The sequence below is a fragment of the Martes martes genome, assembly GCF_963455335.1.
Source record: "Martes martes genome assembly, chromosome: 1".
Taxonomy (NCBI): Eukaryota; Metazoa; Chordata; class Mammalia; order Carnivora; family Mustelidae; genus Martes; species Martes martes.
This window is the reverse complement of record NC_137888.1, coordinates 212,512,987-212,526,781: the sequence shown is the minus strand read 5'-3', so window position 1 is coordinate 212,526,781 and position 13,795 is coordinate 212,512,987. Positions and strand designations below refer to the sequence as shown.

Sequence of the window (13,795 nt, the reverse complement as noted above, 5' to 3'; positions counted from 1 at the left end):
CACCTTAGGTACATTGTGCCCCAAGAGACTCTTAACTATAGAAAACAAACTGAGGGTTACTGGGGTGGGTGGGGTGATGGGGTAATTGGGTGATAGGCTTTAAGAAAGGCACTTGAGGGGCGCCTGGGTGGCTCAGTGGGTTAAAGCCTCTGCCTTCGGCTCAGGTCATGATCCCAGAGTCCTGGGATTGAGTCCCGCATCAGGCTCTCTGCTCCATGGGGAGCCCACTTCCTCCTCTCTCTCTGCCTGCCTCTCTGCCTACTTGTGATCTCTGTCTGTCAAATAAATAAATAAAATCTAAAAAAAAAACATTAAAAAAAAAAAGAAAGAAAGGCACTTGATGTAATGAGCACTGGGTGTTATACACAACTGATGAATCACTAAATTCTACCCCTGAAACTAAAATACATTGTATACTAACTAAATTAGATTTAAATTTAAAATTATTTATTTTTTTGTGCATGGTGTAAGAGAATGGTCTGGTTTCATTCTTCTGTACATAGCAGTCCAATTTCCCCAGAACCATTTATTGAAGAGACTGTCTTTTTTCCATTGGATATTTTTTCCTGTTTTGTCAAAGATTATTTGACCATAAAGTTGAGAGTCCATGTCTGGGCTCTCTACTGTGTTCCATTGGTCTATGTGTCTGTTTTTGTGCCAGTGCCATCACTGTGTGATCACAGCTTTGTAATAAAGCTTGAAATCAGGCAATGTGATGCCCCCAGCTTTGTTTTTCTTTTTCAACATTTCCTTGGAGATTCAGGGTCTTTTCTGGTTCCATACAAATTTTAGGATAGTTTGTTCCAGTATTTTGAAAAATGCCTTTGGTATTTTGATTGGGATGGTGTTGAAAGTATAGATTGCTCTGGACAGCATGGACATTTTAATGATGTTTACTTTTCTGATCCATAAGCATGGAATGTTTTTCCATCTTAAAATTTTTATTATGTTATGTTAGTCCCATAAAGAATTAGAGTCAGCAGTGATGGTTTAGGGGGAAAAGCAAGTTTCCATTTCAACTCTCTTTCATCTGTAACTCTGAATAAAATGTGTACTTTTTGAGAAGCCATTTAGCAAGCTGACTGAGAGTCAGACTGATGGCATTAGGTAAGGTAAAAACAGTTCCTGTAACATATAAACTCTAAAATGTCACTGACTGGGACACCTGGGTGGCTCAGTGGGTTAAAGCCCTTGCCTTCGGCTCAGGTCATGATACCAGGTCCTAGGATCGAGCCCCACATCGGGCTCTCTGCTCAACAAGGAGCCTGCTTCTGCCTCTCTGACTCCTTGTGATCTCTGTCTGTCAAATAAATAAATAAAATCTTTAAAAAAAAATAAAATGTCATTGACTAAGCACAAGAGCAGTTAATTTCCCCCTTCTGTGTCAGTAGAGGATGGGCAAACAGGTTTGAAGGGTGTCTATCCTCCAACCTCAGGCTGATGGAAGCTCTTCTGTCTTGTATGTACAGCTTTCGAGGTCATCGAAATGGAAAGGACTTCAGAGTCCTTTCCATTTTTGCCAACTGACAAGAGAAAAGAACCTGGCAGAGTTCCATGAGGGAGGTTTATAAGGGCTGTCTTAAAAAATAGTGTACATCATGTCCCTTCGTGTTCTACTGGCTATAAATCCATGAAGTGGTCCCACCTGACAGCAAGGGGAGCAGGGAGATGTAGTCTCTGCCTGGGAAGTTCCATCCTAGTGGCAAGTCTATAGTCTGGAATCAAGGGTGGAGAAAGTTTTGAATTCTGGGTGGACAGTGGCTTTGCTACACTAATGATGTTAGCTTTTGTCTCCATTATGATCACAGTCATCATCATATCCAGGAAGAATTGGAACTAGATGTTTTCCAAAGCTCCTTTTAACTCTAAAAGACTATGATCTCACAGCCAGAAGGTTATGAAAGCACTATTCCCCCACCCTCCCAACCCCCAGGAGGCTGTACATTGCTATGGTTAAGAGTAAGTATAGTGTCTGGAGACAGTTTGGGTTTCAAATCCATTTTTATTTTTTGCCAGCTATGTGATCTTGGATGAGAGTCTACCTTTGGGGACCCAGTTTCCTCATTAGGAAATGGACAGGGTTGGCAGAGTACAGTGCTGATGCTGATTCTGGCCTACCCTCTGTTTAAAAAAAAAAGCAAAACTCTGTTTTGTAAAACAGTCTGGTTTTGTTGTTCTTGTTATCATTGTTGTTGTTATTGTTGTTGTTTTATTGGAACCGCAGCTGCCAATGTCTGAGAGCTGGCTGTTCTAGCTCAAGCAGAGAGAGCAAGTTCTCCCTTCCTCCACATAAATATTTTTTAGACCCTCAAGTGGATTGATGATGCCCACCCTCAGTCTCCTGACTCAAATGCTAATTTGTAATTCCTGAAACACCCTCACAGACACACCCAGAAATGATGTTTTACATGTTATCTGGGCATTCCTTAGCTTAGTCCAGTTGACACATAAAATTAAGCATCAAGGGCATCCAAAGGGCAAGGGCCATGGAATATTCATCTACAAACACTGGTCTGTCATGGATCTGAGGACTATTCCCAGAACATTCATTCCTCTAAATTACTGGACTGCTCCATATGTAGGGTAAGCATGGGGCCAGTGAAAGCTCCCCAAAACTGTGTTGCCTCCCCCGCCCCCCCAAATGTCACAGGTGTTAGAATTGAAAATGCTGGCCAATATCCAGGAAATGCTAAGTGCTAAGGACATGATCAGGTACAGACCACATTCCTAACTCTTGTCTCCCCTCCAGCTGCTGTGCTCCATCATCGCTGGGGTGCTGCACTACCTCTACCTGGCCTCCTTCACCTGGATGCTCCTTGAAGGGCTGCATCTCTTCCTCACTGTTAGGAATCTCAAGGTGGCCAACTACACCAGTGCAGGCAAATTCAGGAAGAAGTTCATGTACCCTTTAGGCTATGGGATTCCAGCTCTCATTGTGGCTGTGTCTGCAATAGTAGGACCCCAAAACTATGGCTCACATACTCGGTAAGCATGCTCTGTGCCTTTCTGGTGGAAATGGTGTCCATGACTGATACATGATCTGAAATCAAAAACATTTCAGTCCTTTTCCTGTTGTGAATTATACTTCACAAAACCAGTCCTGTTTTATTTTTATTTTTATTTATTTATTTTTATTGTGTACCAGTCCTGTTTTAAGCCAGAATTCTATCTGTCCTTAGAAATTCCTAGAGCAATGATTCTCAGCATTTTTGGGGTTGGATCCTTTTGAAACTTTTGGTGAAATCCAGGGCCCAATTTTCCAAATAGGGATGTACCTTTCAGACAAATGTACTTACAATACAATTTTGAATACAACTTCAGGACACTAGGGACAAAAAAAAAATACACTCAGGAAATTCAGGGATGGAAGAGCTCACTGGTGGCCTCTGTGTTCTGGAAGATTCTAAGAGGGTATCCTGAAGAGCTTGAGATTCATCCGAAAATATAGAAAGTAACAACAATGGCAACAAATCTTGAAGGACTGGGATGTATCCGAAATAGTGCATATATTATGTCTCAATCTCCCCCTGATCCTGTGAGGTCAGCACGGTTCATCACCTCATACACAGGACATCTGGGTCTTAGTGCATCTAAGAAACTTTCCCAAGGTGTCAGCTAAAAAGAGAATTAGTCAGAATTCCTCACTAAAGGAATTGCTGCCACACTAAAGAAGTTTGCAAAGCCCTGCAAAGTTAGTTGAGGACGTTAGTATTTTGGCAATGGGGTTTTGGTTAGAGAGTAGGCATGCATGTGCAAAAACAACATGATGAAGGTGTCTCTCTTGAAGAAGAAATGATGTCTTTTCTCCAGCCTAAACCCTATGTCCTGCCAGAACAATTCTGGAGATCTCATGGTAGCATATATCAGTGGTTGGCAAACTATCTATAAAGGGCCAAATGGTAACTGTTTTTGTCTCTGCGTCCATATGGTGTTTGTGGCAATTACTCAATATGGCCTTTGTTGTGGGAGTGCAGCCAATTCATAGACCACATATAAATGAATGGATGTGGCTATGTTTCAATAAATCTTTATTTACAAAAACAAGGAGTGGACTGGATTTAGATTGTGTTAGTAACACCTGGAATAGAACTTAAGTGTGGGAGCTTTTCTGCTCACTGAGAGTGGGCAATTGCTTGTCACATTTCCTAGTTTTATGCTGCCAGGTCTTTGTTCAGAGTAATTTATACTATCTTTGCCAACATAGGGCATGACTTAATAAAAATTATTTGAGCAACAGAGTACTTGGTACATGGAAAATACTTAGTGTTGGTAGGTTTTCTTGCTGTAGTTAAAGTACGGTTTTTATTCTCTTTCTGATAACTATCATTATTTTAGGATATAATTTATTGAGCCTTACCTGTTTGCCAGGAACCATACTCAAAAACTATGTACACATTATCTCATTTGATGTTTCCTACAAGATATATATGAGGAAAGCTGCAAAAATCTCATGAAAGAAATCAAAGAAGATTCAAATAAATGGAGGGATAGTCCATGTTCATGGATAGGAAGATTCAATACTGTCAAGAAGTCAGTTCTTCCTAACTTGATCTATAGATTCAATGCATTTCCAATCATAATCCCAAAAATTTATTTTTTAGATAATGATAAACTGATTCTAATATTTATATAGAGAAGAAAAAGATCCCGAATAGCTAACACAATATTGAAAGAGAGGAACAAAGTCAGAGGACTGACCCTACCTGACTTCAAGACTCGGCATATAGCCACCGTAATCATTTAATCTTTTCAATACTTCTGTTTGCCCTCACTTTACACTTGAGGGAATTGAGGCTTAGATTATACAGCTTGTGTCAGATGAGGACCCATGTCTGATTGCATCTAAAGTCTAGGTTCTGAACTAAATGGTTCTCTGCACTGGTTGGATCTTGCTACAGGAGTCTGAATTCAAGTTATCTGCCTTCTGTGAAATAGGCAGCTCATGCATACCCCTCTCTCAACAGCTGCTGGCTCAAGCTGGATAAAGGGTTCATCTGGAGTTTCATGGGACCAGTGGCAGTCATTATCTTGGTGAGTAATTAGTGATAGTTATTTATGGGTCTGCCTGCCCTGAGTTGGCCAAGCATGGAGTGTGTGTTTTTTTCCGTGAAAATGGAAATGAAGTGAAGGTAAGAAAATACAGCCTAATATGATTAACACCTCTTCCTCGAAATATTGTCATCATGTCTTTCCCTTGCTCCCTTATAGATTACTTGTTGCTTTGATATAACTCTGCTTGGTATTCCATGTTTGTTCATTCAACAAACATTTAGCAAGTATCTCCTCTGCACAGAGTGCCATGTTCTCTTGTTTGCCAACAACTTCCTGATCACATCCCTTGTCCTGGTATAGACGTGAATAGTAATCTTTCATTTTCAAAGTGTCTTGATTTGAATGATATATTATATAGACACCCTAGTCAAGCACCAAGTGTCACAGGTCATATACACGCAATGTGCTGTATAAAAGACCAGAGCATATGTGCATAGCATGCTATGAAGCCTGTATCTTTTGGGAAAAGATATTTAGGTCCACCTCAAATTGGGTTGCATGACATGGCCTCAAAATAAAATTCCAAGTCAATATTTCATTCTGTGCCCACAGATAAACATGGTGTTGTATTTCCAAATTCTGTGGATTTTGAGAAGCAAACTTTCCTCCCTCAATAAAGAAGTTTCTACCATTCAGGACACCAGGTAAGAAGGTCCCAGAATCAGTGGTATCCACAAATTTTCCTACAGGACTACATTTCTTTCTGCCTGGGAAAGAAAAATGTATACATGAAAAACCATTTCATGGTTGGATATCCATGGTATTGGATAAAGCGTGTATGAGGTGCAACTTCTAGAAGTAAAAACGATAATTTTCAGGTAGCTTAGTGTACTCCTTGATCTCTTTATTCAACAAATATTCATTGGGTGGCATTTGTGTGGCAAATACTTTGTATAGCATAATCTTCATATGAAATTCATGCCAAGAGTATTGACATTATCCTCCCTCCTCCACCCCGTGAGTCCACCCATTTCTGGGTACTCCATTATCCTTGGTTGTAGGCACTCAGTTCTTACTGTGTTGATCTAAACGATTAAAAATAATGGTAAGAACAACTAACATTAACTAGGAACTTGGTAGATGTTGGGAATTTACCAATATTCTTTCCTTTTTTATTGTGTTATGTTATTTTATTGTGTTATGTTAGTCACCATAAAATCATCATTAGTCATCGTTAGTTTTTGATGCCCTGGTCCAAGATTCACTGTTTATGTACAACAACCAGTGGGTATTAATACCCACTACCAGGGTATTAAGGAGGGCACGTATTGCATGGACCAATATTCTTTCACTGAATGCTCATAACTCCAATCTATGTGGTGGGCACAACTACCATCCCCCCATTGATAAGAGAAACAAGTGTTTATTTTTCCCAAGAGTGGGCAAAAACCTTACACTGGTGATGAATCATGTGGACAAAACTTAAAGGAATATCTTTCCAATTTCAGACCCTGGCTTTGATCTCATCTACTTATCAGACCAACCTAACATCTCTTTGCCTTAGTGTTTTCAGTCTTGGAGGGTCACAGCTCACCCTTCTTGGCATTTCTTCATTCTTCTACATGTGTTGAATGAATGCAGGATCACACCCCTGTGTGCATGTGCACGTGTGCGTGTGCACACACACACACACACACACACACACATTCACACATGTCATCTCTCCTAGACAGTTGCCACGAACAACCCCATTCTGTTTTATAAAACACAATTTTCATTTGAAGAAACACAACAGCATGTTATATTCTAAAGTCATGATATCATCATCAACACATTTTCAATACAAATTTCTAGAAGGCACTTCCACATATCTCCCAATAGAACCAGGTAAAAGACTTGCAGATAAATCACTTCCAAGAATAGGAGAAAGCATTATTCTCAGAAACATCCATTGAAAACATGGGTTCTGCCTCATCTTTGAGTCATATGACTTTGCCTAAGTCACTTATGCACATGAGGTTCATGTGAAGTTTAAATCAGGTAATATGTGCAGAGCATTTAGCACAGCGCCACTCAACACATAGTGATGAGTGATACTTATTACTGCTCTGTTTCCTTTTCAGAGTCATGACATTTAAAGCCATTGCTCAGCTATTTATCCTGGGCTGTTCTTGGGGCCTTGGATTTTTTATGATTGAAGAGGTTGGGAAGGTGATTGGATCAGTCGTTGCATACACGTTCACCATCATCAATGTCCTGCAGGGTGTTTTGCTCTTTGTGGTACACTGTCTCCTTAACCGCCAGGTAAGGCTAATTATTTTGTATCTCACCAGCCAACTCCCAAACTCTTATTGAGTGGCCATTCACATTCTCACCTTTCTCTGACCTTTCATATTTGTATTTGGGGTTGCCTTCATTCTGAAAGGAGGCTTTAAATGATGACTTGGTATGCTATATGCTCTGAGTTAGCATCAGCCTAACCTTCACATTCCAACCTATATCTTAAGAGTGTGCTTCTGTCAGCTAGAGGTAACATATCAATATACCATAGACTGCGGGGCTGGGGTAATAGAAATTTCTCTTATAATTCTAGAGGCTGGACATCTGAGTTCAGGGTGCCTGTTGGGTTCTGGTGAGATCTCTGTTCTTTTTTGCAGATGGCCACCTTCTTGACCCTTACATGGGAGAGAGAAGGATAGAGAGCTTTTACGTCTCTTCTTACCAGGACACCAATCCTATTGGACACTAATCCTTCTTATCAGGACACTAATCCTATTGGATGATCCTATTCAGAGCTCTACCCTTATGACCTCATTTAATCTTAATCCTTTCTAGAAAGGATCATCATATCTTCAAACACAGTCATACTGGGAATTTAGGGCTTTAACATGTGAAGTTTGGGGGCACCTGGGTGGCTCAGTGGGTTCCTTCAGCTCAAGTCATGATCTCAGGGTTCTGGGATTGAGCCCCACATCAGGCTTTCTGCTCGGCAGGGAGCCTGCTTCCCCATCTTTCTCTGCCTGCCTCTCTGCCTACTTGTGATCTCTCTCTCTCTCTGTGTGTGTATCAAATAAATAAATAAATAAAGTCTTTTTAAAAATGTGAATTCTGAGGAGACATAGTTTCAGTCCATAGCAGAGCATGTATCAGTCAGCATAAGGGAGGTTATGCTGCAGTAACTTATAGCCACCACCCCCTAATTTCAGCGGTTTTAACAATAAAGGTTATTTCTTGCTCATGCTACATGGCCATGGCTTGATCTACAATGTCTTTACTCTGGGATGCAGGTTGAAGGGCAGCCCTTATTTAGAACACTGGTATTCTCATGGCAAAGGGAAAGGAAATCTTGGCAAAGTGTAGCTTAATTAGCTCTCTTTCATTGGGTGGAGCAAGTTCTTTGGCCATGTCTGAGTTCACCAGAAAGAGGTTACATAAGCCTCTTATAGGGAAGTGCCCTTTAGGGAAGGATACTGGAATATTTGGCATAATATGCCAAAAACAGAGGGACTGTACCTCCCATGTCAGGTTATCCATGGAGTAGGTGGCTGTGTGAGCTTGGGCAGTCTTCTTGTCCTCTCTGAGGTTCAATCTTCTCACCTCTGTACATGACAACACCTGCCTCACAAGGCTGAGATTAAAAGAGATATTGCAATATGAATCTCCAAGCATAGTCCTTGGCACACATTAAATTTTTGTGAGGGTCATCATTATATTTTTTCGTCCACTTAGAAGATTGGAAAGAGTTCTCCCCCTTTGCTATTGAGCAGAACTACCAGAAATTATGATGCTGGTGTCAAAAAGACCATCACAACACTTCATTAATTTCTCTTTCATCTTCTAGGGCCTTCTTAATGCTTGGTACTCCTCATGCCCAGAAATGAAGTAAAACTTAAGTACCTTGGTGAAATAATGTTGAATATTTAAATATCTTTTTAAAACATTTTAAGCAAGTTTCAGGAAGGAATCCATGCAATCACAGGGAGTGGTTCAGCATGTGGTTAGTGTCCAGGCTCTGGTGTGAGAATGATATGGTGCTGAGTGCTGGCTGTATGACCTTGAACAAGTCCACACCTCCAGCAGTGTCAGCTTCTTTACCTTTCATTGGGAGTACGAGAAGATCCTTTGTCATTTGATTTATGTAAGGATGAATTGATATATTGTGGATAATAAAGTGTATTGAAGGTTGCCAGTGTTCAATAAATGGTGACCTATGTCATAATCACCACCATGACCACCATCACCTGCATTGTCTTTGTCACCATTGACCATCATCACTTCCGTGATCACTGCCATCATCTTCACCATCCTCCTCCTCCTCATTGTCAGGATCATCACCACCCCCACCATTCTGTAGACTCTATAGAAACTTTGTGATGCCTGAAATTTAGTAAATACCTTTTCTACAACAAGGAAGTTGAATTTTAGAATAAGCCAAGGAGAGGATGTCCAAGACTATACAGGAAAACAATGAGGGGGTAGTCATGGGGCCCCACAAATGGGGCTTGGCATGTATATCTTTAGCATCCTATTCAGGATCCTTTCTTCCCTAAGCTAGCTCCTGATGTGACACAAACTTCTGTATTCCTCAGGTACGAATGGAATACAAGAAGTGGTTTAGTGGGATCTGGAAAGGGGTTGAAACTGAAAGCACTGAGGTGACACGCTCTACGACCCAAACCAAAATGGTAAGACCAGCTTCTCTGCAATGTCATATACTGGCTGAACCCAACCTTTTCTACTGCCACGAGTTTCCTGGTCCCTTGATCTGAAAGAAAAGAGAAATTACATTACTTCCTCCATTACACTGGTGGTTTCTAGTTTTTGAGACCAAAACTAGTAGAACTCTTTTCTTTTGTCTTTTCTTTTTCCATTCCTTCCCTTTCTTTCCTTTCCTCCTTCCTTTCTTCCTTCTTCCTCCCTTCCTTCCTTTCTCTCCCGCTCTCTCTCCATTCTTTCTACAAATATTCAAATGATTTCCATCAAAACTTTAAATTTATTTAACAATGTTCATTTAACAAATATTTACTGAGAATCCAGTACATGCCAGATGCTGTTTTAGGTGCTGGGGAAACAGCAGAAGATACACTGACAAAAATCCTTGCCCTCACAGAACTGATGTTCTGGTAGGGGTGGCTGAGAATAAGCTCCCAAACGTGAATTATGCACTATTTTACAAAGTGATGTGGGCTGTGGAAAAATACAGAGCAGTGAAGAGAAATCAGGACTCATGAGGTGGGGGAGTTTGGTTTCCAGTAAAGTGGCCACAGTGACAGTCTTTTACTGTCTATCACCACCTTCTATTTAATTCTCTGTATGTTGTGCCTCTCTGTGTGATATTTCTCTTACTCTGAAAAATATGACAATGTTTACCTTTGGTCAATCTCTGCCCCCATGTAAGTTTCAGAGCTCTGGTTACTATCGTTTTCCTTCTACCTAGAGCAATGCCTGGCCCACAAAAGATGCTCACTTAACTTGTTGAGTGTCTAAGGTCCTTGTTTCTTGATGAGGACACAGACTGGGAAAGTCCACATGATTGGCCTGAAGCTACTCAGCTGGGTACAGGGGTTCAGACTCAAGTCTGTTTTCCTCTGAAAGTTGACAGTGTTCCTTGATTGTCACCAGAGTTGGTTGTCACTCCAGATCATCAAAAACTTTTGGGACCAGCTTCCTGGGACATGCACTTTCAGACCAAGGACAATTCTGTTTACTGGCTGCTGACTGTGTCCTAAGAGTATATGCCACTGGTTCACTCCTCGGCTGAAATGACCAATAGTCAAAGGATATGTCAATCTAAACTATGAAAAGGAATTGTCCCAACACATGCAGTCTCCAAAAACATCTCACATAGTGGAATCCATTGCATGGGTTCTGGGGTTCACCAGATTTGAGTTTGAATCTTGGTTCTTTCAGGTTCCAGCTGGTAGATGCTGGGCAAGTAGCTTAACCTCCCTGCACCGCAATCTGCTCATCACTGAAATGTCAGATTGAAGAAAAAAAACAATGTACTTGAAAGCACTTTGCTCTACTCTGAACCATGTCAACACTACTTGTACGAACACCACATTATCAGGAGTCAACTATATGGAACGCCCCAAACAGTAATCCTATCCCCTTATCTTTGGAAAACACTTTACTTCTAAAAAGCACATACTCAGGGGGGGCGCCTGGGTGGCTCAGTGGGTTAAAGCCTCTGCCTTTGGCTCAGGTCATGATCTCAGGGTCCTGGGATCAAGCCCCACATTGGGCTTTCTGCTCAGCGGGGAGTCTGCTCCCCCCACCCACCGCCCTGCTCTTTCTCTGCCTGTCTCTCTGCCTACTTGTGATCTCTGTCTGTCAAATAAATAAATAAAATCTTAAAAAAAATAAAATAAAAAGCACATACTCAGGCCACCTAGGTGGCTCAGCTGGTGAAGCATCCCACTCCTGGTTTGTTTCGGCTCAGGTCATGATCTCAGGGTTGTGAGACTGAGCCCCGCATTGGGCTCCATGCTGAGTATGGAATTTGCTTGAGATTTTCTCTCTATGCCTCTCTCTCTTCCTCTCCCCTAACTCGCTCTCGCACTCTCTCTAAAAGATTAAGTACATAAATATAAAAAACAAAAAGCAGATATTCAACCTTACAGTCTTCACTGTTCCTCTATAGCATTTAGTGATCCTTCACTGTTTGGAGCCAACGTGCCTGAGTTCAAGTCCCAACTCCACCACTTCCAGACTGCATGAGCCTGTGCTAGCTACTTACTGTCTCTCTCTCAGCCTTAGGACTTCATCTGTACGATGAGGATGGTAATGGTATCTCTCTCATCATGAGAGGAAAGCAAGGTCATATGTGTTAAGAGCTTAGAAAGCTGCCTGGTACATGGTAAACAAATATACCATAAATGTTTGTGAGAAGAGCAGATAAATAAAAAGACTATCATAGGTGGTGTTTGGGGGAGGAAAGGCTGTAGAGTCAGATATGAGGACCTCTTTACTGAGCTTTGGACCTTAGAGAGATTCTGGCTTGTCATTTCCTGAGGTGTTAATTTCTCTTCAGCTTGTTCTACATGTTATCTCCCCAAATAGGAGGAACCAGCGATGTCATCAGAAGTCTTCCGCAGAAGAGACGTTCCTTCTGTGCAACAACAGCCTCAGACTCTCGTCTCTTGGTTAAGAACAGAAAACTGAGCTGCCTCTGGACAGCGCCCCCTGTGGTCACATGTGGATCGGACAAATGCCACCATTTGCATCTTCCTCCGGAAAGCAGTTGAGGCTTTCCTCTATTTTGGCTTCTAGCTCCATAGAAAAAAAGTGGTCAGGAGGAGACCTCTGAGTCCCATACCCAGTATTGTTTATCACACGCCATTAAATGTTCAAGGAATAATTTTTAATAATGAAGGAAATACAGAGATTTTCTTCTTCCAGCTCTCGTTTCCTTGCCCAGGATTTATGGGCCAACATCTAGATTCACCTGGCAGTTTTCTCTCTCTGGGCATTCGGTTGCATTTTATGCTCCTGAAGATTTTGCAAACCTGACATTTTCAGAATTCAGTAACTCCCATATGAATAAATATAAAGAAGGGGATTGCCTTCTTGTGTTGCAAAATTCCACCACCATCCCACTTAGGAGTGCCTTGTCAACAGGATGTGTCTTGTGAGCAGAGAGACCAGCACTGTCTCCTTTGCTTGATGACTTTCAAACCTACTCATTTATTGGGTTAATTTTGTTTTCTTAGTGTCATCCAATGTATTTTTGTGGAAATACTTCCAAACCAATAGCATGAGAGTCACAGCAGTTGTTTGTCCTTATATGTTTTCTTTTTTTTTAAATTACATAATTATATGTATATTTTTAACATCTTTATTTTATTTTATGTTTTTTCAGCGTTCCAAGATTCATTGTTTTCGCACCACACCCAGTGCTCCATGCAATACGTGCCCTCCTTAATATCAACCACCAGGCTCACCCATCCCCTCACCCCCACCCCTCCAAAACCCTCAATACTCCTAATTTCTTCTTCATACTAATTGGATTCTAGAAGTGTTTTTCAGCACTGGAATTAATAGATGCATGGCTAACTTTGTTACCAGAGGTGTTTCAAAAACAATTTTACGTGATAATGACAGGAAAGGTAAAAAATAGCAGTAAAAGGTTCCCATGATTCATTTGAAGAGATTTTGTGTGCAGTTTTTGGGTGGTGGACCAAAGACTGTGTCCCTTTTTCTGCTTAATCAGCTCAAGTGCCTCTTCCACATGGCAGCAATGTAACCAAAGTATATGATTCACTCCACTTGCTGGCCTTAAAATTATGTGATTCCTCTTGAACAGTTAAACTTTTGGGAGATTCACATGGTTTCAAAAGGTGTACGTGAATAAGACTTCCTGGGCTGTTGAAAAATCCTTGCACTTAAGCCCCACAAGTGTTGTTGCTGTTTTTGTGTCCAAGACAGTTGCAAGAAGAGGATAAACCAGACAAATGTTCAAGGTGCTGTGGGTTTGGACCTCTCTATTCAATATTTTTCCTCCCTCCCAATGAAGCCTGCTTTCTTTCTCTTTTCTGCCTCTCTCACCCCTTTGCTTTCTTTAAGAACTAGCTTCCACATCCTTCAAGAGCCTTTTCTTCTTCTAGCTCTCAGAAATCCATCTCCCTTACTTGCTTTATTATCATCCATGTGACTTGACTTATCCTGTATTATGTGTGCTGTTGCATGCATGATGTGTGTGCTTGTAAGTCATGCCTGCTTGGATCATAAACTTCTGGAAGGCCAGAATGAGAAATGTTTTAATGATAAATTAAAAAGGTCATAAGTGAAATGTTCCTTGCCT

The 13,795-nt window shown here is 41.1% G+C and overlaps 1 protein-coding gene across 1 annotated transcript in view; it reads left to right on the top strand.

Annotated features, from left to right (window-relative positions):
• Positions 1-12,142, top strand: part of LOC308354377 (putative adhesion G protein-coupled receptor E4P) — a gene marked incomplete at both ends in the record, with an annotated part of 35,325 nt that extends 23,183 nt beyond the window's left edge. The window contains 6 exons of the mRNA XM_080821773.1: positions 2,750-2,985; positions 4,965-5,031; positions 5,605-5,696; positions 7,116-7,296; positions 9,582-9,677; positions 12,026-12,142. Of these exons, the coding sequence (XP_080677899.1) occupies positions 2,750-2,985; positions 4,965-5,031; positions 5,605-5,696; positions 7,116-7,296; positions 9,582-9,677; positions 12,026-12,142 (789 nt within the window). The remainder of the gene's footprint in view (positions 1-2,749; positions 2,986-4,964; positions 5,032-5,604; positions 5,697-7,115; positions 7,297-9,581; positions 9,678-12,025) is intronic.
• Positions 12,143-13,795: the final 1,653 nt, after the last annotated feature.